We start from the raw sequence: 25,579 nt of genomic DNA on the forward strand, positions 1-25,579 counted from the left end.
TAAAAAAGAACATGATTGTGATTTAACAGCTCTAGCTATATCAGGCATTGAAAGGGTGTTTAACTCTTCCAGAAGCAGTGATCTGAAAAGGAAAATTCTCAATCAAGAATCCTATTGGACCTTTTTTCTGGAAAGTAGAGCAACCAGGGATCTCAATCATAGAAAAGATCTGATTTATGAATACTCATGTTTTTTCCCCACTGTAAAATTCAATTATAACTGTTAAGTGTTTGTGCTTTTATTTTTATATGCTTTTTTTTTTTTATCAGGGATACATTAAGGAGTTATTTAATGTATGCAGTGGCACAGGGCGATTTAAATTAGGGTTACGGCTAGGAATCCTGTCCAGATATGATTAAGGCGCATAAAATGAGTTTACTGCACTGTTTATCGGACATGTGGCTATACATGTGAATGTTTTAAAAAGACGGCAATAAAAAGACGCTATTAATTGGATGGTGGCTGGTGCTGGAAGTTTGTTACCAAGGCCTTCCCTCATTTTGCCCTTTCCTTTGATTTTGTGGAAAGTTATCCATAATACGAACCAGCCATAAACAATATTGGGGACATAAATATACGAACTGTGAGGTACTCTAAACAGTTGCTGGGAGGCATTATTATGGTTCCCTTTAAGAGAATGATTTCAAGAAGCAAACAAACATTTTATACAGTTTGGATAATAAGTAATTACAAGTGCAAATGTAAACATTAAAACTGAATCCCTTGCATAAAAATAAGTAAACCTCAACTGTACAGTACAAAACAGTGTGACGAGTGAAGTCTTCAGTAGCGCAATTTTTCTGCTTGCACAGCACTGGTCAGTATGCATGCACAACAAATGTGGAATGGAAGTCTTTGATCTTTTTAAGATTCCTTCACAGAGTGTAGAAGATTTTTGCAATCCTGCCACTAATGTGTGTCTACTATGGACCACTTACCTTTATGATTAAATATCCCTTCCATTTCCATACTACTTCTTGAGTGGGCAATGCAGAGAGAACTACAAGGAACTAATCCTTCTGACGCTGGCGATTTGTCAGTTGTCCGGACTAAGCACCAGTCAGGTCTATCGTGCTGTCTCTCAAGAATCTCTACAGTCTGTCCCCGTCGCACTGTCAATTCATTTGTGTTGCATGCAGTAAAATCATGTATGACCACTGTCAATTCACAACCTCCTGAAAGCTGTAAATGAATACAGAGAATAGTTTAATTAAAACACAGAGTTTAAGAAAAGCAATATAAAAAAAAAACTTTCAAACAGGACCTAGAACGTGATATGCATTTTACAAAGTCTCTGTCAAGCCATTTTCACACCTAAACGCTGGATTATTGGGTCCAGAGATTTACCAAAGTTGGCACACATGTAGCAGTCACCCTGGAGATGTTCCATGTTGAGTTTGTTCTCACTACAGAGGAAATGTTCCAGGTCCCTAGGCAAGGGACAGGACTTTAGGCATGGCTCTCTGTGATTTTGTGGAACATTTACTGCTGTTTTCAAACATGCGCTCACTGAGACAAAACCCAGAGTTAGTACGGAGAGAAAAAGGCTGGGCATAGTGCATTTGCCTTTACACATATAGCCCCTCCGGGTAAGGGGTTATCCTCGAAAAAATCATTATCACATTGGGTGGGTGCAGGGACCCCCGCCGATCAGCTGCCTCAAGGAGCCACCGGTGTTCTGGTGAGCGCAGTGGGCTCCAGGCAGCTTTCCAAGCACAGTGAAATACACTGTACAGCACTGACTTGAATGGGGCTGAGCTGCAACTAAGTCATGTGACCTATGGTGATGTCACTGGCTTAGAGAGAGGCCATGCTCACGCAGCGCCTGCTCTCTTCTAACAGTTGATCTGTGGGTCTCCCAGGTATCGGACCCTTGAAGTTCTGATACTCAGGACCTATCCCGAGGATAGGTCATCAATATCTTTTTCCAGATAACCCCTTTAAGTATGGGGAGTAAGACACGGTCACTTGGATCCTTTTTCCAGGACCTGGTTTTAAAGCAGTTTTTTAATAGAACTTAAAAGGGGTTGTTTCAATTCAGCAAATAGGATTCATCATGAAGACAAAGTTATTATAAAGCACTTACTAATGTAGTTATTGTCCATAGAGACCCTTTGTTGGCTTAATTAACTTTTCCATCTATTATACACTTTGTTTCCATGGTTACAATTATCCAGCAATCTAGCAGCAGTGGCCGTACAGGCACAGTATAGGAAAAAGCAACAGCCTCTCGGTGCTTTTTCCTGTAGTGTGCAAGCATGGCCACCACTGGTGGATTGCAGGGAGGTCATAACCATGGAAACGAGCAGTGTATAATTTGATGGAGGAATGAATCAAGCCAACAAAGGAGGCAATATGGACAATAACTGCCTTGTAATAACTATGTACAGGATAAATGTCATTTGAGGAAGCAACCCCCTTAAATTGAAATGTTTCAATAATATTACGAAAAAAACTGAAACATGACTCAGGTGAGAACACAGGAAATGAAGAGGAGAAAAATACATGGATACAAATAGAATATATATTGCATCAGAGTTTCAGGTTCGGAGCTGAAGAGGCATCTAGTTCTGAGCATAGTAAACAGGAGACACTACAGAGATAAAAACTTAAGGTGCATGTACACACATCGAACAGCTGCAGATTGTCGTGAAGAAAGTGTTCCTTCCCGACAGTCGGCTGCTTACTCAGTGAGGTGAAGCACTGCCGTGGGGTGACGTGCTGCATTTACTGCTCTTGATAAATAACCCCTCAGATGCTGTGGTCACAACTGATCATAGCATCTGAGGGATTAAATGTCCATGATTGAAGATGGGGTGTAACACAGCAGTCACCCGACAGCTATAGTGAGCTCCTACTGAGCAGGAGCTATCTTTAAAGACCCGACATGCACCATATATGTACAGATGTTGGGAAGGGGTAAAACATGTAGGACGTGAGGGTTAGAAAATTTGTATATTTTATATTTATAGTACACACTGAACAGTCCATTTGGACCAGAGGATTTCAGTAATTTAACCTGAACACTGTTTGGGCTGGCAAATAAAGCCTGTATTACACCTGCTGATTTTTCACCAGATGATTGCTAAGGAGCGTTCGTATGAACACTCAATAGTGATCATCTTGCAGTGTAAGTACTGACTACAATTGCCCGATAAACAAGTAACAATCGATCATCTGGCAATCCAAATATTTTGACATGCTAAAAAAATAATCATTTACAGACTGCCGCTGGCAGTTCACTATACATCATGGTAATGAGTGAAGGCATAGTGACAGCTCCTCCCCATGCCGAGGAGATCGCTACATGAAATAGCAGCGGTTTCCTCCTCTAGCAAGCAGGTGATTGCCGGGAGAGACAATCATCTGTCATATTGGGCTATCTAATAGAGCCTTAAGAACAATACTGTTTTACCCAAATGTTGTTTGGGTATTGTGGCTGTAGGATGGATGCTTCTGAGGCTTTTTTTTAAGGCTACAATTGATAGGGGCAGGGGGGCCATTGGGGATGTGTTGACAGGCTGCAGGAAAGAGAGACATAGATCCATTCTACCTGTTAACTTCATATGTCCCTAGGGAAAGGGTAACATGGACATGTTAAAACTCCTCCAAACCATATCTCTAAAGAATAAATCAAGGCAACTGGACGTACTGTAGATTTCTTGAAAACGTTTCACTCGTTCTTCCAACGAGCTTTCTCAATTCTGAGTCATTGTACAAAAATTCTGGGAATAAATATGTAACTGAATTCACATCTGGTAATTATACCCAGCATTGGGTCAAAGGTGTTGATTCCATTATCCTAATTGGAGTCAGTAGGTGATAAAGACTTCCCAGAAAAAAGTGTCAAGACAGCATTGTATGTGGCAGACAATAGATGTCTAACCCCCCCACCTTATTCAAGCTTGGCTTCTCTATTTTTACGTAGATGGCCTCCTTCACGCCTCGTTTGTACCAATCTGCCTCCTTATCCAAAACGCGTACTTGACTGTCTTCAAAGGTGTGACCTGTTCCTTTTAGATGTAAGTGCACGGCTGAATCTTGACCTTCTATGCTGAGCCATACAATGATGTAGTTGTTGTTTTGTTTCGCCGATATACAGTTCTGAGCATTCCTCATTGCACCGGACTGCGTACACAATGTTGTCCATCTTGTGATTAGGCGTTAGGTCTTTGCGGTGAACCAGTTGTTGCCTCAATGCTGGGTATAATTACCAGATGTGGATTCAGCTACATATTTATTCCCAGAATTTTTGTACAATGACTCAGGATTGAGAAAGCTCGTTGGAAGAACGAGTGAAACGTTTTCAAGAAATCTACAGTACGTCCAGTTGCCTTGATTTATTCTTTACAGATATATACCATGACCTGGATAAATGAGAACCTTCACAGACATCCTCCAAACCATCAATGAGAGAGCATACTTGCTCTACGTCACATATGTGGATTCTTATTTTCACAAAAAAAGGATAACAAAATTTAAAGTCCAGAGAACCCCTTTAATTCTAAGTCTACAGTAAAAAATAAATAAAAAAAAGTAACAGGAGGGTGATGGTTGATAAAACTAATAATTTAGAGATTATACAACTCATAAAAGCTGTCAAATTAGTGATTTTGTGATGGCAGAACATTACCTAGGTTATCAATATAGGAATAATTTTTTCTTCTTCTTAGTCTTAGGCAATATTCAAGTCTGTATGTATTTTGTGGTCCACAATATACGCATACCGTCCATGTAACATAGTACATAAGACCGAAAAAACACATTTGTCCATCCAGTTCGGCCTGTCATCCTGCAAGTTGATCCAGAGGAAGGCAAAAAAAACTGCAGGTAGAAGCCATGTGATGTCCATATTTTTATTTTATTTTTTTACTTCAATGGGTCTGTGTTCCGCATTTGCGGCCAAGAATAGGACATGTTCTATAATTTGAGGAACAGACATATGGATGAGGACAGCACATGGATGATATCCGTATGACTGTTCGCATACATATGTCTGTTCAGCAAATTATAAAACATTTCCTATCCGCAAATGCTGACCATGGACCCATTGATGGTATCCATATTTAGCGGAGCCGTGTTATCCGGACTGCAAAATACATATGGACTAGTGAATTTAGCCTTAAGCTGTTAGGCCAGAAGCATAGATAAATGCACAGAAATGTATCTTCATACATTGTAGGAATGGTTAAACTGGGCTGCCAGAATAGATGGTAATCCAGAAAGAAAAGATCTAAATTCTGAAGTTCCAGCAGATTTCCGAGATTCCTTATTCTGGGAATCTAACTGGTAGATACGTTTACTGAAAGTCAATTGCCATGCCTCTTTCTATTGCCAATAGAAAAATATTTAATAAAGAGAGGTTTCTTAAGAAAACCTAATGTGCATATTACAAATGTATCTGATATAGAATGAGAATTTAGGACAAAAAAAAAGGACTTAAATTTATAAATTCCACATGTGACATAATTAAGTACAAGGGTAATATTTATACTTATCAGCCATATTTGTGTTAACAGTAGAATAGTCTGGCCAAGTAATTGTTTTCATTTTGATGTTTTGAACAAGATGCTAACCAGATCTTGCATCCAACAAAATGTCAATTCTATGAAGTAAGAAGACTGGGAGGTTGGAGTAAAACATATAGAGGGACATTTATGAAATTCGGTAAGCTAGTTTTCTGACATGAAAATGTTGCAAATGCTGGTGCATGTGATTTCTTGTGCAACATTTTGTGACCTTTGGCCTCCTGCACCACCCTATGCCACTTCCAAAAGTGCGGAGATTGAGGCCAAATTTGCAGATTAGAGCAAATTTATCTTTTAATACATACAGTCACAAAAGTTGCAAACATGTCACCCCACGTCAGGCAAGCCTCAGGCATACTTTAAAATGCAATATATAGGCATAAATCACATCACGCTTATACCAAATTCATTATTATTGTGCGCCATTTCATAAATTAGGCTCAATGGCACAAACCAAAGACAGACTTAAAAATGACACAAAAAACACCACAAATGATAAATTCTCCCATAGTCCCACCTCATTGCTCTCAGATTAATAAGGAGGCAAGGGAAGGGGGAGAGAGGTCAGTTGAGAAATGTCAAATTTAACAGGGTCTGGTTAAATTAATGTCTGTAGCATATTCATCTTCACAGTGAGACAACCCCTTTAATAGATTTCGCATTCTGCAGTCTGTATTACAGTTCCCCATGATAGTAACCCAGCTTTCCCAAGATCCTGAAAGGTAAATCTGCCTGGCTATGGCACTATTTGGGAGTGTGCAGAGGGATTTATTTAACTTAGGGGGTCATTTACTATACTGAAATATGCCTAAATTAGGCTTATTTCAGGTACAGATGGTGGCGCCACTGTTAGTTGTGCAGCTATAATTTAGAACTGGCGTTGGATGCGCCAAAGTTATGGAGAGGCCTGCCGCCAGCACAGGCCTTTATTAAGACCGGCATCTAAAACACTTAATAATCTTATTAATAGTCTTAATAATTGTGCCTCTTAGTTTTTAACAGTTTCTATTACAGCTCCACATTATTTGTTGCCCACCTTTCCAGGGACCCTAAATAGTAAATATGTCTAGGTTTATACTGTATATATGTATTGAGCAGAGATATATACTGGGCTCTCAGGCTACATCTCTTTATTTGTCCTGAGCCACGAATCAAATATATGTACCCAGCTTAATTATGTACCGGTCTTCATCTATATATAAGTATTGAAGCAAAATATATATACTGGGCTTTCAGGCTACACCTTTTTATTTGTCCTGAGCTATGAATCAAATATATCAGTATGTACCCTGCTTAATTATATACCGGTCTTAATTGATTGAGGCTTTCTTGACCATACCTCAGGTAATCTGGCACTGTATGCATCTATACCTGAGGGTTTCTCCATTTGTCTTGCACCAGCTATCAATTCTATGTGTATAGCTTTGAGTATTGATGTCTGAAACTATCAACTGATTGTCTCACGGATGTGTATTAACTGCCTATGGATTAACATCTACACGGTCTACTGGGTTATTACACTGTTTTCTATCAGATTGGGAACTGTTACAATCAATGTTTGTTGAGTTTTAGGCCTGATCACGTGCATTGATTGGTGTGCGTGCAAATAGATGCTTTGGATATTTAATGTATTAACAACCAGATTAACTGCATTGTTAGCTTTTTATGGTTTGATTATCAGTTTGTTACTGTGTATTAGCTTTTTGGGACCAATTTGTTTAATACTTTTCACTTTTTGTCCCATTTTTTTCCCCCTGATGAACCAGTTACTGGGGAGAAGCGTCGGGCATATTTAGGGTATTGCGAGGGTGAGATAGGGCAGGCACGGGACCACAGGCCACCCACCATCAGGGTGTTCCTGTGGGTTGAGGCATTAGTTAGGGACGTATTAGGGATTCCCCCCCCCAGCGCACATTACCCGCCCTCCCCTCCATCATGATCAATGTTTGTTACACTTTAGAGGTATATGAAGTGATTTAATATTAATGTGGTGATTAAAAGTTAAGTTTGAATTCCTAGCTTTCTGTGACTCCTTTGATATATAGCAGGAATTTTCTACATGAGTATCTAATTAGTATTGAACATTCAAGTTTGTTTTTTTGCCAGATTCTACCAATCCCTACCTCAATATAACTGTCATCCTGATCAATGTTATCTTTAATAAGCCCCTTTGGAAAAAAAATCTTATTATTTTATTAATGATTTTAAAGAGGCATCCTTAGGGCACATATGTAGATATTTTATCCATCACCTACATAATATTCCTTTCATACTTAATGGAGGTATCTCTATATTATATCATACATACAGATTTATTATCCCACTCAATATTCAAGTGCGCAGACTGCAATGTACTCATGTTGTATAACCATTCCACTTCCCTTTTATCTGTTTCACTGGATCCCCTCCTTTTTTATGCACCACTTCTACACCCATAAATTTCAGACCTGCTGGATTTTTTTGATGCATTTGTTTAAAATGTGCAGAAACACTGAGTTTCTAAACCTTTTTTTGATGTTTTTAATGTGTTCTCTTATCCTTACTTTTAATTTTCTTAGTGTTCTGTCCACATATTGGAGTTTGCACTGGAACTCTACATAACTCCTATGAGAGAATATTATGTAGGTGATGGATAAAATATTTACATATGTCCCCTATGGATGACACTATACGCATCGTTAATAAAATAATAATAAAAACATTTTTCATAGGGGCCTATTAAAGATAACATTGAATCAGGATGACAATTATATTAATGAGGTAGGGATTGGCAAAATCTGGCCCTTGTCTTGGTTTTGCCATTCCGGGCATGTATGCCTTTGCGAGTGGCATCTGTTCTCTCCCGGAGTACATTTGAAGAGAGGTAGGATCTATTAGAGGATATACGGTACACAGTGGAGGGTGTGCACGGGTATCTGTTTCTTCCTTTGGTTCAAGGTAGTCTAATGAATGACTGTATGTGCGGAAGGAATGAGATACATATCGTGATGTATCCCTCCTATTTTTCATATACCAACTTCTGTAGTGAACATCGGACCGATTATTAGATAGAATACGGTGCTCCTCCGAGTGAAAGTTTAAATCTCGAGATGATATAAATGCATCTTAATATGCCATAAAAAAATATAAATTAGCTTTGTTGTAAGATGCCTAAACTTTAGTGTGTGAAGGAGACCCTGTATAAGATCCAAAAGGACAGACAGAGTAAACAAACGTGCATTTCAATAATTGTTTTAGGGTTCTTCATAAAGTGGGTCTGCGGGACACGTCTCAATGCCCAAAGTGTGCGGTGTCAGATGCACATATTATGCACATGTTCTGGGAGTGTGTAGCGTTGGGACCCTTCTGGACTGATGTTCTGGATGTTATCTATGAAGTGTATAATATTAGACTTCCAACTGATCCGTCGGTTTGTCTATTGGGTCTTCTGCAAGATGATTTGATAGAGGGCACGACTATTGGTATTAGTAGGATACTGTATAATGCCAGAAAGATGATAGCCAGGTATTGGATTAGTATGGATGTACCTACTAAACAAGAATGTATTACTCGTCTAAATGTGTTCATTGAAATGGAAAAAGGGGTTTATTTTAAAAGGGGTGCTATTAATTTTTTTTATCCTATTTGGGGTCCGTGGGTACAAATGCCAGGTATACCTTCTAGACGACTTCTCCTTGCCAATGTGAGGAGGAATCTGCTGGGATGAACAATGCAAAGGATTGTAGGATCACGGTGATGGCTGTAGTCCCGTCTGTGATGGCACTGAGAGGAAGTACTGTTGGCTGTGTTTGCACTGGTGTGACTTGGGGTGGGTGGGAGGGAGGGGATATGTTTTGATGTATTTTATGTACATGCTACCTCTTGGTTCATTTCTTGGATGGACTGGATTCCACTTTTACTTTTTGGATATGTACATCCATACTGTCGTATGTTTAATTGCTATATATTTTTTTCTTAAATATGAAAAATAAAAAATGATCAGATTTAAAAAAAAAATAAACTGTTTTAGAGAATGAGCATTGTAAAGTTTTATATATTTAGTTTTAAATATTCGCCGCTATTAATAAAATATAAGAGATTGTGGTTTAAAAAATATACAGAAATTGTTAAAATGTGAATAAGGTATCGATAACCAATCCTCGATCATCTGGGAGTTGGGAAGTAGATGTGAACATGTGATCAGTGTGACGGAGTAATAAATGCCACCCTCTAATGAAAGCAAAAAAATTTACGCCCCAGACGAAGCAGGTAGCAAAACCTGCGTTGGGAAGGAATACTACATTTTTTTTTATGTGCGATGTCAAAAGAACAGATCTTGTAATTTGAATAAAATATTGAGAATCCTTTTACTTGCGGGTCTGCAAAAAACTCGCGGGAAAACTTCAGGGGGCACAGTGGGGCGTAGAAGCGATATTTAAAAAAATAAAATAAATCAGGCACTGGGGCAAAAAGAGGATTAACTTTTATTATGGGCCAGACCAACCCTGTGGCTGATGGCATCCCACACCATGACACCTGAGGTTGGTACTTCCCACAATAAGCATGATGAGTGCAGGTGCTGTCCAACCCTCCCGTGGACCCTGATGCAGTCATCATTAGTACCAAGGAAGAAACCTATTTTCATCACTGAAAACTACCGTTTGCCATTCGTGCCTCCAATTGGCTCTCTGGTGGCACCAGTTCAGGCACTCTTAGATGATAAGTCTTTGACGAATAAGAAAGTGGAGTGCATGATGAAATCCTGTCTCAAGTAGACTACTTTTTATGGTCCACATGGTCACTACAGGGACTGTTGCAGAACTAATTCCTAATGTTGTCCTTGGAGATGGAGCAGCTATTCTTATATGGTAATCTTAGCATGCATCTGTAGCTGTCTTGACCATAAAGAACCCTCTCTACGTGTTGCGAGTGCCCTCCTCTGGCCATTGTCGAAACCATTGATGTGCTACTATCCAGCTTCTCGAAATCCCACTATTAGGACCTTTTCAATGTCCATTAATTGCATAAATGGTGCACCATAAAAGAGGAAAAAACGTGAAATCAGACAAAAGCAACAACAGTGATGTCAGACAAAGTCTGAAGCATCTGTAGGGATGTAAGGTAAGAATCTTCGAACTTCGACCACTACACTCAACACCCTCCAGTACTGCCATAATGTAAAATAGGCTTTTTATCTTGAAGGGGTTGTGCCATCTCATACATTAGGGGAACATTGCTAAGATATGTCCCCAATGTCAGAGGTGGGACTGGTACCTATCTCTAAAATGGAGCCTGCAAACAGAAGGCGAGTGGACCATGCATGTGTGACTGCCCTCTATTCATTTCTATGGGATTGACGAAAATAGCCAAGCGGTGTGCTCGGCTATTTTCAGAAGTCTCAGAAATTTATGAGAAGCGCACCGCACAAGTGAGGTCACTGCTCCATGCACTTCAATGAGGCTGACCATTTTCGTCAGTTCCACAGAATTGAATGGAGTGTGACAACGCATGCACGGTCTGCTGTCCTTCTGTTTGTGGGCTTTGTTTTAGAGACCTCTGGGACCCATACCCATCAGACATTGGGGGCATATCCTAGCGATAAATATCATACATTGGGGGCATAACTCCTTTTAGGCATTCTTGTTCATTTTTCAGGAGTGTAGTAATGCAGAGTTATATTATAGTCCCAGTGTATTCAATGTAATCTTTGGCAGGCTGTGCAGTGAATATGAAGGCAGAAACTAATGACAAACCTCTTCCTTTGCCCTCTTCCCCTGCATTCACACCAGTGTGTCATATAGCTCAATAATACAACAGAGTCTGATAGTTAATGAAGTGTGCAAAGGTTCTGCCTGTCCCCCACATTATCAGTAGCACCAAGACCTCAGTATACAAAAGTTCTAATCAGCCAGCCATCACTTACAGTACTCGTCAGACTCCCCTCCTCCACTGTGCACCTCCCGCCATAAGGGTTTATATTGCTAACCTTCTGTTGCTGTGTCTGAAGCATCTTGTATATGTTTGCGTGGCCGATCCTAAAACACCAGCAGTGCCACAAACATTCTGGGGATACATTCCCAAAGGTAAAGACTGCAGAAAATGATAATTATGTGTGCACGGTGGTCATATTGTTAAATGGCATCTATCAGCAGATTTGCACCTATTAAACTGGCTGACATGTTACAAGTGCACTTGGCAGCTGGAGTATCTGTGTTGGTTTCATGTTCATCTGTGCTCACAATACTGAGAAAAATGATGTTTTTAAATATGTGCAAATGAGCCTCTAGGAGCAACGGGGACGTTGTCATTACACCTAGAGGTTCTGCTTTCTCTGCCTCTGCTGCCCCCCCACCCCCCTTGAACTCTGATTGACAGGGTTAGGTGACAGATAGATAGAGAGATAGATAGATAGAAAAAATTGAGTAAAACTTGTACACATTTAAATCTCTGCCATTTCTGACTTCATTGTTCATATGGAAGATGTTATGAGTGATAACAGCATTCTATGTGTAGGTACGTATACAAAGAATGCTGTTGGTCACTGATAACAGCTCCCCCATCAAGAATGAAAAAATAGCAAATATTTAAATGTATAAATTACAAGTTTTACTTAATCTTTCATTAAGGTAGCTAGTATGTAATACACCACAGAGGTTAAAAAGAGTGTCACCTACTTTTAGTATTCTAGAACCTTCATATCGCGTTATTGTACAGAGACCCCCTATTTAAACAATATCTTTATTGTATATGTTCAAAGTAGAGAAGCTGTAAAAAACGAGTTTTTAGTGATATGATAATTAGGTTTCGTAAGTGCCCTGCCCCTCGGCAATGTGGCGGTCACATTGGCGTGGGGCCTGGGCACTTGCTGCCATAAAGCAACCCCTGAGCACTTGCGAGACCTAACTAACATATCGTTATAAACTAGTTTTTACAACTTCTCTACCTGGGACAAATACAATAAAGATACTGTTTGAATTAGGGGGGACTGTGCAATAAAGCGATATGAGTAGTCTAGAACGCTAAAAGTAGGTGACAGACTCCCTTTAAGGCTGCTTGTCTGGATGGGCTTTATGGCACCCACCAAGTAATGGCGCACAAAGTAACCTTCGTTGTTTGCAGTGTGGAGCCCTTTGATATGAGCAGCAGGTGAGTGTTGTAGTAAAGCTTATATAATTGCTTACCTTATCACTGTCTAATGTATTTTGTGATGTTCTGGATGCAATTGATATTGTATCAGGTTGACTGCCATCTCCTTGACTGTCAAAGTCTTCAGGATCTCTGCAATTCAGAAAATATTGGTATGTAACAGTCTGCTCAAAGATCTAGGAGCAGCCAAAAAAACATTAATGAAACAATACGTTTTGAGTACATATCCCATCCTATTTAATAAAATCGCCACAAGTGATTATATGCATATTGCTTTTGGTGACCTGACAAATATCCTGTGAAACTTCTTTCAGTAGACTATCCCATATTGCAGTGACAAATGTCCTTCTAGATTTGTGGTATTATCAAAGAAAACGGTCAACATGAAAAGGATATAACAAATTGGAGCTTAGAGCCCAATTTTAATTATTGATCATTATGCGTGTGGTCATCTCCAGACCTTAGGTATATAAAATTAAATAAAATTTTTAGCTATTGTATTTTAAAAGCAGTGGTGGCTTAACACACTGATAAACTAGTGGAAATGTGGCACTCTAACATACACAACATATTATTACTAGCCAGATAATAAAGGATGCTGGGTTTGGTCAGAAAACCAAACAGAAAGCTGATGAAAACAGAAAGGTATGCCTGTAAACATCTTGCCAGGATGCAGTGAAGTTGAGAAAAGAGGAAGGAAAGAGCTGACATGAAAAACGGGGCAAAAATATCCATGTTTTGAGTACTCTGGGCAGTAAAAAACAAGTTCACAAAGAAAACAGAGAAACTATTTAAAGAAGACCTTTTAATCGGTCCAAACATTGTAAGATAACCATCAGGCTGTTTATGGTCAACTTAAAAAGGACCTCTCGTCGTAAGATAACTATTGGGCTGTGTAGAGCGGCACCCCAGGATGTTACTGCACTTACTATTATTCCGGGACGCCTCTCCGTTCTCCTGCTACGTCCCCTGATATTTTCGCTGATTTGGTTATACTGGGAGGAGCCTGCCCTTTTTCTTCTGGGCATCTCCTTCTCCCAAGCTGTGAGCTCTGCGCTGCGATTGCCCAGCGCTACAGCCTGGGAGAAGGAGACGTTCAGGAGAAAAAGGGCAGGCTCCTCCCAGTATAACCAAATTAGCGAAAATACCAGGGGACATAGCAGGAGAATGGAGCAGCGCCCCGGAATAATAGTAAGTGCAGAAAGATCTTGGGGCGCCACTCTACACAGCCCAATAGTTATCTTACGATGAAAGGTCCTCTTTAAGTTGACCATAAACACTAGTTTAATATTCAAAATGTATAATTTAAACCAATACCAGGTAAATATTAATAACAAACATTTTAGTCAACCAATGACAGAATACCATTATATAATAAGAAGCTGGCCATCTATAAAATTTTAGTCAAAAAGTCGCTATTCAACAAAAGGTCTTTCTCTGAACTTGCTAATCACTGAAAGATCTTTCTCTGAATGTTCCCAGAAAGATCATCTGACCTTTGCCCAAAGTCAGTGAAATACATGTACACATTTCAACTACTGGGACTGCCAACGCCAACTAAAACTATTGCTGTGTCTGCAGTACAATCAACCACCATTCACCAGACAATTATTCAACACTTGCTGAACCAATGTGTATGACTACAGTTACTATACGTCAACATTCTACCATACATCGTCAGAGATAAAGATGAGATGAAGGTATGATTGACTAACAATTTTTGTGATTGCATGATATTACACTTTTGAGTTATGTAAGGTGACCCAAAAAATAGCTTTTTTGGCACAGGTTTTATTTATTCTTTTACACGTGGTTCACCCGTGGGGGCAGATCATGTCATATTCTGATAGAGCAGGTTGTTACAGACACAGTTGATGCCTAATATGTCTATTATTAAAAAAATAAAAACTATTTCAGTTTTACACAATAAAAGCAATTTTGAAAAAAAATATGTTTTTGTGTCTCCATTTTCTGAAAGCCATATTTTTTAGGCGATTGTTTTATGTTGGGGCTTTTTTTGTGGGATGAGATGACTGTTTGATTAGTACTATTTTGGGGTAAATACGATTTTTGATCGCTTGGTATTATACTTTTTGCGATGTAAGGTGACAAAAAATTTTTTGGGGGGGGGGCACAGTTCTTATTAAAACATTTTTAAGGCATTCTTCTGACTGGGTGGATTATGTGATATTTTTTGAAAGTTTTTTTGCAACTTTATATGTGTTTATTATGGGAAAGGTTTTGGGGGGTGTGATCCCCTCTACAATACATCATGTATTGTAATGCATTGTCTGTCAGCACTACACTGAAGTTGCCTAGGAGACCCAGTCTGTCATTTATTATAAATATCTTTTGATAACCGAGGCCCACTATGACTAGATGAAAACAGTCTGTGATTTTCAAACTTTTTACCACATACATTTTGGTGCCTGTGCCAGAATGAAGGCCAGGTTCAAGGCTTCCCTCGCCTGTTTCTTCTCCCCTGCTGCACCTTAAAAAACATAGAACAGAAGAAAAAGTATGGTGAAGCATTTGTACACTGGAAATACGACACAATGGAAAACATGCCCAACCGCTTGTAATATCTACTACTCTTTCTGATGATGGATGTTGATATATTCCTAAAGAATATTTTAAACAAAATATGCAAATGATAAAAAAAATGATACTAAGTAGTAAAAAAAAAAAAAAAAAAAAAAGAAAACTGGTAGATGCTTTTTTTTTTAAAAATGGCCTTAAAGAGGACCTTTCATCTGGCAAAACATTGTGAACTAAGTGTCATAATCTGTAAAGCAGTGCCCAGGGATCTTACTGCACTTACTCTTATCCCTGGGCGCCGCTCCGTTCCCCTGCTATGCCCTCCGGTATATTCAGTCACTTGGTTATAGTAGGCGGAGACTTAGGGGACTTGGTTATAGTAGGGGGAGACTGCCCTTGTTCTCCTGGGCGTCTCCTTCTCCTAGGCTGTAGCGCTGGCCAATCGCAGCGCAGCGCTCAAAGCCTGGGAGAAAAAACCTCCCAGGCTGTGAGCTCTGCGATTGGCCAGCGCTACAGCCTGTGAGAAGGAGACGCCAAGGAGAACAAGGGCAGACTGCGCCTACTATAACCAAGTGACCGAACATACCGGAGGGCATAGCAGGAGAACGGATCGGCGCTCAGGGATAAGAGTAAGTGCAGTGAGATCGCTGGGTGCCGATGTTCAGATCATGACACTTAGTTCACAATGTTTTGCCAGATGAAAGGTCCTCTTTAAGGAGAACCTGGAACAAAAAAAAAAATGCACTGTAATCTGCAGGCAGCATGTCATAGGGCAGGAGAAACTGAACAGACTGAACATTTTGTAGGAAAAGATTCAGTAATTTTTTTTAATTTATACATTTAAATCTCAGTTGTACAGAGGGAAGGTCATATCAGTGACTGATAGCATTCACTATGTGTGTGCACAAAGATAGCCGTCAGTCACTGAGGGGGTGGTCTTAAAAGGTTTACATTTATAAATTACAGGTTATACTGAATCTTTTCCACAAAACTATATACCAGTCTGCTCAGCTCCTCTTGCTCTATAACATGCTGTCCACAGATTGCATTGCATTTCGTGGTGACAGGGTCTCTTTAACCCCTTAGTGACCACTAATACTCCTTTTTATTAACGCAAACAAAGGGGGTTAAAAGATCAAATGCAGAAGACTAGCAGTCAAAATGTTCAAAAACCAGACGGTGAACATTTAACGGATAAGAAATGGGACAAATTAGAATTGTATGTTTTTTTTTTTTTAACAATCCCCATAACGTAATGGGTAGTTTTATTTATTTTCTTGGACTCTGCTACGAATCACTGCATTTGTAACAAGTGCCTGAATACAACTCTAAGCAGACATTTTTACACCAATTCTATTAACTTTACAATTTATTATGTTATTTAAACAAAACTATCTAGTTAATGTGCAAAAATATCTCAGCACTTACCGTCTAACAGATTTTTGTTTTGTTGATACTGTCTTGGGTATATGAATAGGCTCTTTCAAAGCACCTCTCAAATGAATTGTTCTGTCTTGTATAACTTCTCGTATATGCTTAATCCAGTCTTGCTTGTTCTCAATACTGGAACCCTGAAAATAATGTAATTAATGTAACTAAATAAGTTGTCTAGCTTTTGAAACTTTTGAAAACACCTGCTCCCTACCTGGCTCCATTCAGCGAATATCCCATAAGAAGGGGTCATGGGCACCACTGCAGCCAATGACTCAGTGGTGACATTTCAAAAACATCAGAAATCAAAGCAGCAATGTGCAATTTGAAGGACACTTCATTGGTTACAACAGCACACGTGCCACCTCCCACCTAGAATTTTAAAGGTCGGGGGACCAGAATAGGGAAGCAGGCAACTATGATTTTCTCAACTCCACAGTGCATGAGTCTGCCTGTTAGGGTTGAACATGCTTATTAAAACAATACCAGGGAGTTATTCTGATTGCCTAATTGGAGTCAGGAAGGATTTTTTTTCCCCCTAAAGTGAGGAAAATTTTACCTCAGAGGTTTTCTTTTTCTTTTTTTTTTTCTTTTTTTTCTCTGGATCAACTTGCAGGATAACACTCTGAACTGGATGGACAGATGTCTTTTTTTAGCCTTATAAACTATGTTACCTTAATTTTGTCTGTATGTTAAACAGCTGCAGAGATATTGATGTTTTTATTCATACGCAAATGAAAACTTTGGAGCCCTGGGGACAGGGCTGAATCCTTGGAGCACTGCTTTTCTAAAACCCCAGTGCTCTGCCTACAACCCCCGTCTCCTTGACTAACAGGGCTATACATCAGCATGCTGAGGGCAGAGCCGTGTTTTAGCTTGCAAATGTAATATACACTATCTACTATAGCCTTACCATGTTGAGAATAGATGTTTTCTATGCTTAAAAAGCTAATCAATATTACTAGTTTATTCAAAGGCACAATATATGATTACAAAAACATTAGTAATATTTATTCACTTTTAAAGTATAGAAAAGTACTGTTCTTAATATGCTACACCCTGGAGGTAAGTGATCATCCTTTGATGTAGATTGCTGAAGAAGTTGAAATCCCAGGAGAGACTTCTAGATTTTAAGTTTCAGTAATATTTTTTTTTTTCTCCCTCATTTAACCCATAACAAAGGCTAGAGCCAGGCTATAGGGTGGTTTTCTATACTAAGAAAGCTAATACATATTACTGGTTTCTTTATAATTATATATTGTGACTGCGAATAAACCAGTGATATGTATCTAGCTGACGCATCGCGAGATTACGGCACTGTAACTTGGGGAGCAAGGAGAAGATTCCTGGATGCAGGAGTGGCTGGGCTCCTTCACAGGGGGCGTGGCTGGGCTCCTTAACCATAAGTAACCACGCCTTGAGCACCTTACTTGGCTAATTTACATATCTATAAAATGATTTTTTTAACAAAATAAAACCATACAGAGCTATGGGACAGGTATATTGCGGACATGCTAGCGGAGATCTATCCGTGCATGTCCGCATCTTTATAGGGTAAAACTAAGTGACAGATTACCTTTAAGTTCTCTGGATATCAGGACAAAATTATGCAGAGTAAGGGTAATACCATTGTTTAGTCTCTGGAGGATCTGCTGACTTGATGCTGGAAGTTACCTTGTCACTGGTAGGGGGCAGTATGTGTTGCTGTGTGGGTACAAGGTTTGGGCGATATCGAAAATATTACCACGATAATTATATTAAGAAATTTATCGCCATAACGATATATATCGCGATAAATGCCCATTTAAATGAAAAATAAACACTTAGGGCCACAAGGAAACAGACATTATACTGTATGGGGGCAGCCACAAGGAAACATTATACTGCATGGGGGCACCCGCAAGGAGACATTATAGTGTATGGGGGCAGCTGCAAGGAAATATTATACTATATGGTCAAACAGGTTTTGAAGCCCCCTCCCCCCAGTATAATGATGTCTTGTGGCCACCATATAGTCTTCTTGTTGCTCATGAATAGGGGACTCATGACGACTCATTCCCTAATGCCTGCTATTATAGATCAATGTGCAGACTGCAACTTGTAGCCAGGAAGGAAGCACCAAGCCACAGGGCTGCAGAAGACATAGAAAGACATACTACCTTTATGTATGACACCCGGGCTGGTTCTATTCAATTCTATGTTTAGGATCTCGTCTCGCTCATTCCTTACAGGCCAGGAGTCAGCCGAAGTGGCGAACTCGAGGAGTCGGAAATACTTTTCCGTGTGCTCGCCTCAGCCGTTATGTGATTCAGACGTCAGTGGGCGGAGACATGAATATGGGAGCAAGAAGGAGACTGTGGCGACCGCTGTGCACACTAATGTGTTTGTGGGTACTGATATGCACAATGCAAGGGTGGGCGGATACGGATTTAAAAGCGGTCAGATCACATGTGACCAATCTTATGACGTCACAAAATACAGCGGTCATTCGGAAACTGTAATATTGCCCTATCACTGTTTCTTAATATTGAGGTATATTGCTCAATCCATGTAGTAGATTGGAAGGGGTGCCAGTAGTGCAACTTGAAAGTTTCTGTCTTTTTGTTGACATGGTATTATGCTTCGGATCAGAAATGGTACTGTCTCTAAGATAGAACTGCAAACTATGCATGTGCAAGCAGATGATGTAGACTTAGGAATCCTTTGACTATTCTGCCAATGATTTACATGAGGGAAGTCTCTAGTAAACTCACTATAATCATTCCCCTAGTGAAATTAGTGGCATGTGGAATTCCAGTGAGCTTGATGCAATGCATATGCCTTTAGATGAGTTATCGAATGTACCTTGAGAAATGATAGAGGTCAATTATGTACTTTATGGACTTTAAAGTGCACATAGTGAACGTGGCTCTGCCCACTGCTGGAGCTGTACCACCAGTTTAAGGAGTGTGAATTATGGTTGTCTGTTAAGCTGGAGCTCAAAAAAAGGAGTAAGGAAAGACAACATGCTAATCAACTGCATAGCAAAGTTCAAGTTCACAGTAAATACTACAGTATATTTTACAGTAGATTTTTTTTTTCTGTTTTACAAGTTAAAACACCAGTTGAACCAAAGGAAGACCAGAAACGCCTAGTACTATGGGCTGCCTTGGAGCCTAGGGCTCTTTGACACATGAGGGAAACAAATGCTTGCCTATCTTGTACAAATTCACAGAAGAGTAGAAGTTAATAAAAAAATTAAAAAATAAAAAATAGTTAATGCTAGCCATTATAGCTATAACAGAAAGGTATCCATACACAGGTCATTGCAGCATTCTGAGAATTGGGCTGCATAGTCCCAGACTAGTCAAGAGTACCGCCAGCTTACTGCCAAAAGTGTCTACAATGGGCATATGAGGATCTAGAAGAAGGTGGCCTAGTCTGATGAATATTGTTTCCATTAGACCAGGAAATGGAGTTGCCAAGCTGATGGCACTATATAAATAATTATAACACTCATTGGGTCCTCACCAGCCTCTCGATCTGTCAACCTCATTTACAAATTAAAGCACTTTGACGGAAGCAAACGAAAATAAATGTCTATCACTGTGAATCAGGTAACAGCAGGATTTGTCTAGCCTTTAAAATTTTAACATGCCCTTTCTTATTGGAGCAGTCATTTTCCTTGTTGGTAAGGAAAGTGTCCAGTTACTGCAGGACCTACTGAACTGACATCTCCCTTATTCTCCAACTCCCAACTTAATAAAAGGTGTTCAAGTTCAGGACTATTGACCCCTGCCACTCTTCCATCTATCTCTATTTCTGTCACCCAGCTAGCTGTTTCACCTTGCAATACCTCAATGATTCCATCCCCACCCCTAAATGCCCCAATGAGTGTTTGCTTGATGAGCAGAAAATTCCTCTCTCCTTTAGAGGCATTGGCCACTTCAGAAGAATATTTCTGAAAAGGCCCTACAGTGCATGCTGTTGCAGAATAAACCCACAGCATGCTTTTATGTCTATCCGTTCCCTATGTAAATACTCCAGTTCCACAACCGCTGTGTCTCTGGTGGTGGCAGTCACGTGATTTAATCACGTGAACACTTACTCTGCTGTCCATGGCTACTGTATCTTTTTCCGCACAGACGCTTGCTTGATTGATTGCTGCCCTGCACCAGTATAGGAAAAGATGCAGTGGTCTTGGATAGAAAAAAAAACTGCCACAGTTTTGTTTACCAGGTATGTGGCGGCAAGTGTTGAGCGAACCTGTGTTTTAAGTTCGGTGTCTAAAGTTCGGGTTATCGAAGAATCGCGTTATGGATTCTAAATTACATTATGGTCCGTAGTAGCGGAATTCATAACTCGATTCTTCGATAACCCAAAGCCAAACTTTAGACGCCGAAATTAAAACACAAGTTCGCTCAACACTAGTGGTGGCCAAAGCACTGCGATATTTACACAGGCAGCGGACACGTAGTGAGGAAATTCCAAACAGGAGTTCAGGTGACAAAAAAGCACGCTGAAGCTTTATTCTGTCACACAGTGCACTGTATGGCCATTTCAGAATTATTATACAGATGTAGCCAATCCCTTTTTTCCCTTCAGGACCAGGCAATTTTTCATTTAAGCCTTTTTCATTTTTTCCTACTCACTTTGATAAAGTCTACTATATTGAAAATCAGGAAAAAAAAACATATTTTGGGTTTCGTTTTCACAACGTTCACTGCTTGCTGAAATGACACGATGACCATATGCTGTGGGTCAGTATGATTACAGTGATACAAGATGTGTAGTTTTTTTAATTATATTTTACTACTGAAACTAATCATTTCCATCTACAGAGCTGTGTGTGGGCTTGTCTTTTGGGGTCAAGCTGTAGTTTGTAGTGGTACCATACAACATTTGATCCCTTTTTATTCTATTTTCTTGTGAGGTTGAGGTGATCAAAAAATGTCATCAGCTTTTTTTTTGCTACATTTTAGGATACAGCAATTCAAATTACATTTATTTTTAGATGTGAAAGGGCTGCATTTGTTTTATACATCTGTGGGTTTTACATTTTTTTAAGAACTTTTTTTTACTTTCATTTTTAGTCCCCTTAGATCAGGGGTGCACAACCTGCGGCCCGGGGGCCACATGCGGCCCTTGATACCATTCTGTGCGGCCCCCAACCATCTGGTAACAGACATGTATGCCTATGCCTTGTGGCTGCTCACATGTATTTTTCATGTATTTCTCCCATTAGATGGGAGTCCTGGAAGTGTAACTAGACATTAATGGTATATAATGTGTGTTCAATATGCCATAAGTACAATATTTCAGTTGTTAATGCACCTTTAAATTTTAATTTCGGCCCTCATAATTGGTTCAGTCTGGCAATGTGGCCCCCAACCAGGAAACGTTGTGCACCCCTGCCTTAGATCCTTTAATCGCTTAGTATATGCTTGCAGTGAAGTCTATGGGATTTTTACAGGCTTCCTGTTAAGCCATGTTAAAAGCCCAGCTGGCTCTTAGATTTGACAAGGACCATACATGTGTATGCCATGAAAAAATATCTTCAAACCAGTAGTGAAGCCTACACAGAACACAAACAATTGGTCAAGTAGTAATTACCAAGTAAACCACTAGCTGAAGTTTACTTTGCAAACCTTCCAGTAATACAGAAAGCACAGAAGTGAATGTCACGCAACTAACCTTGAGAACAATTTTGTTGTCAGATGATGGAGTCCTGCCAACCCAGAGTGCGAATTTACAAGGGTCACCTTCTACATGTTCTGTGACTCCTAATTCTGAAGTCTAAAAAAATGTGTAAAAAATAAATAAAAAATACTTAACTAAACATCCATTCATTTGTTTTCATTAGACACAACACATTATAGTTATAACAACATCTACAGATTGATCACAACATTTAATTTCATAACTTTTTAGGTTTACATTTGCAGTAAAAGTTTTGGCAGGAGCTTTCATCGCAGACTCCAGCCCAAAAAAACAAGTGCTGCATGAAACAGCATTTTGTCCAGTAAAAAGCCAGAATCTACACTAGAAACCCAATGGGCCCATTTAAGTCAAGGACATCTGTCAAGCGCCATGAGGCTGGGTTCACACTTGAGCGTTGCGCAAACGCGCGTTTTACGTGCGTTTTTGACGCGCATTTTTATGCGCGTTTTTGTAATAGTAAACGCGCGTTTGACGCGCGTTTGTGTGATTCACTACAGTGTCCTATGGCCACAAACGCCCCAAAAGTCGCTCATGTACTTTTTGGAGCGTCGGGCGTTTTACAGCGCGATCGTACGCGCTGTAAAACGCCCAAGTGTGAACCATTCCCATAGGGAATCATTGGTTTCTCCTTGTTGAGCGTTTTACAGCGCGTAGGAACACGCTGTAAAACGCTCAGGTGTGAACCCAGCCTTAGTGTCTAGCATGTCTGATGTGCTCTACTGTTTCTCTGTTCCTATATCAGAACAGAAAAACGTATTTTCACCATGAACATGTGAAAGGGACCTAAAAGATACCCGTTTACCATTTTGAGTGATTAGCTGAACAAAATCCACACAAACAATCTAATTACTTAATAACCGAGCATGGAGTTATGGAAAGCGTTTTTTTTATGGGCTTAGTTTTTATGAGGAATGACAGTTCAAATCACACAACAACATATAAGGCGACATATGAATGCTTTATGTTTACACTAAAAGTCTCTGTGTACACCACATACTAAAGACATATTTCAACCATAGGTTTTCATTGTATAAAATTTTTTAATTACACAGCTTGGAATACCTTTTTAAAAAAATGTTATGAGTGCGCGCGTCACATCCCTGTTTCCTATACAGGCAAAAGAAAAAAGAAAGAAAAGTACACTGACCACATGTCCCAGGAGAATTACTCAGTGCTCATGCTGAACATGTGATACCTTTTTATTGGTTAAAGAGGTTGAGTCTTTAAAAAATATTGTACATTACAATACTTTTGTAATTGCATGTAATTAAAAAATGTAGTATAGCTGCTTAGCTATTCAATAAAATGTATCTGTATAGCGCCACCTGCTGTTTGTTCTTTTTATTATTTCTCCGTACACCTCACTAAGGGGGTGGTATGTGCCTACTTTAAATCTTCAACTGCCACCAGCCATATCTCCTGTTAGAAGCTGTGACAGTTAGGCCTCCTGCACACAAACGTATGCTTCCCGCTGCCGCATTGCGGACCGCATTTGTGGATCCGCAATACACGGGCGCCGTTCTGTGGCCATTCCGCATCACGGATGCGGACCCATTCACTTCAATGGGTCCGCAAATCCAGAGATTTTTTTCTCCCAGGCTGTGAGCTTTGCGCTGCGATTGGCCAGCGCTGCAGCCTAGGAGAAGGAGACGCCCACAGGACAAGGGAAGACCCGCTTACTATAACTTAAGGAGCAAAGGTACCGGAGCCTATAACGGGAGAACGGAGCGGCGCCCAGGGATAATAGTAAGTGCAGCATACTCAGTTCACATAGTTTATTCAAGTGAAAGGTCCTCTTTAAAAGATTGATTTTTATGGAAACGAAGGCACAGACAAAGGTAAGAACCCTATATAGGGAATAGTCGTTAAATAAGGATTTTAACAAGCCCAAAAAAAAAAGATGTGTTTTGGGGGTGACAGAAGCCCTTTAAGAATACTAGACTTGTTACTTTTGACATGGGCCTACCTATTATTACAGTGTAAACAAAACTCTGTAATTGACTGGGAACATCGTTAACTCATGATCCAACAAACAAATGATAAATTAATAACTTTGCATTTTGCACTAAACAAAAAGGAGCTACTTACAAATAGTTTCATCTTGTAAATGTACTTGCTTCTTCCAGTGGAATCTTTCACCTCTTTGCTAAATACTAAAGACATCTCAAAGAGAAAAATATGTCTTTCTCTGCCTTTTCGTATTAATGTTTTAGGGTCCCACACTTGGAAAGAATCTTGCAGAATCAGTTCCCCCTGAGAATCAATGTTCTCCTCAAAACCTGAAAATGAAAACAGATATAGAGGTTAAACTAAAATGGAGATGGCTAACTTTCGGATTGCAAACATAGATGATTAGCAATGTATGCTGTACATTTGTGCACACAATTGACAGTTGTTTTATTTTAAACATTAAAAAAAAAAAAAAAAAAGACTACAAGTCAGCCTAAAGTTGTCACCTGTTCCCGCCTCCCCATAATGAGTTTAATGAAAGCCCCTCAATTCCAGTGAAGAGGGTCCCATCCCTGCTACTTCCATCACTAATCAGCATGTGATCACAAAAAAGTAATTATATATTGATACTGTATAAGCTTTTATTCACACATCAGTGTTCGGTCAGTGATTTCCATCAGTGATTTTGAGCCAAAACCTGGTACGGCTCTAAACACAGAACAGGAGCAGATCTTTCCCTTATTTCTGTGAAGCCTCCACTGCTGGTTTTGGCTCACAATCACTGATGGAAATCACTGACCTAACACTTAGGCCCCATGCACACGGCCGTGTGCGGGCCGTGGAACCGCGGCCTGGATCCCTCTTGAGAGCAGGAGCGCACGGCGTCACTTGTTGCTATGACGCCGTGCGCTCCCTGCTGCCGGCACAGTACAGTAATACACTGGTATAGATCATACCAGTGTATTACTGTATTGCGGAGGGATCCAGGCCGCGGTTCCACGGCCCGCACACGGCCGTGTGCATGGGGCCTTAACGTGTGAATAAGGCTTGAGGCACTGTTCACATAGTTGCTTTTGACATGGTAATCTTGTAGTGGATCACACACCAAACAACCAACAGCAGCTGTGCATGTGATATCTACCACTGAGAAGCAGCGTAGCCATTCATGAGACCAGTGGTTTATAACTGCGACCATGTCAAGAATGGGCACCCAAATCTGTCCATCAAGATAACAGATACCACTTTTCAAAACTTTCCCAGGTGTTCTGTTTAGATATATTTTTCTGTAACCGCCAATTTAGTTGACA

General features: G+C 39.9%; 1 protein-coding gene across 4 annotated transcripts in view; it reads right to left on the reverse strand.

The window, feature by feature from the left end:
- TRIO (trio Rho guanine nucleotide exchange factor) overlaps positions 1 to 25,579 on the reverse strand; it is a 584,493-nt gene that overhangs the window by 209,379 nt on the left and 349,535 nt on the right. For all 4 annotated transcript variants that reach the window (XM_044293534.1, XM_044293537.1, XM_044293535.1 and 1 more), the window contains exons 30-35: positions 24,411 to 24,601; positions 22,296 to 22,397; positions 16,620 to 16,762; positions 15,073 to 15,144; positions 12,689 to 12,785; positions 939 to 1,182 (exon numbers count right to left, since the gene is read on the reverse strand). In XM_044293534.1, coding sequence (XP_044149469.1) covers positions 939 to 1,182; positions 12,689 to 12,785; positions 15,073 to 15,144; positions 16,620 to 16,762; positions 22,296 to 22,397; positions 24,411 to 24,601 — 849 coding nt within the window. The remainder of the gene's footprint in view (positions 1 to 938; positions 1,183 to 12,688; positions 12,786 to 15,072; positions 15,145 to 16,619; positions 16,763 to 22,295; positions 22,398 to 24,410; positions 24,602 to 25,579) is intronic.

Source organism: Bufo gargarizans, chromosome 5 (assembly GCF_014858855.1).
Source record: "Bufo gargarizans isolate SCDJY-AF-19 chromosome 5, ASM1485885v1, whole genome shotgun sequence".
NCBI classification, from domain to species: Eukaryota; Metazoa; Chordata; class Amphibia; order Anura; family Bufonidae; genus Bufo; species Bufo gargarizans.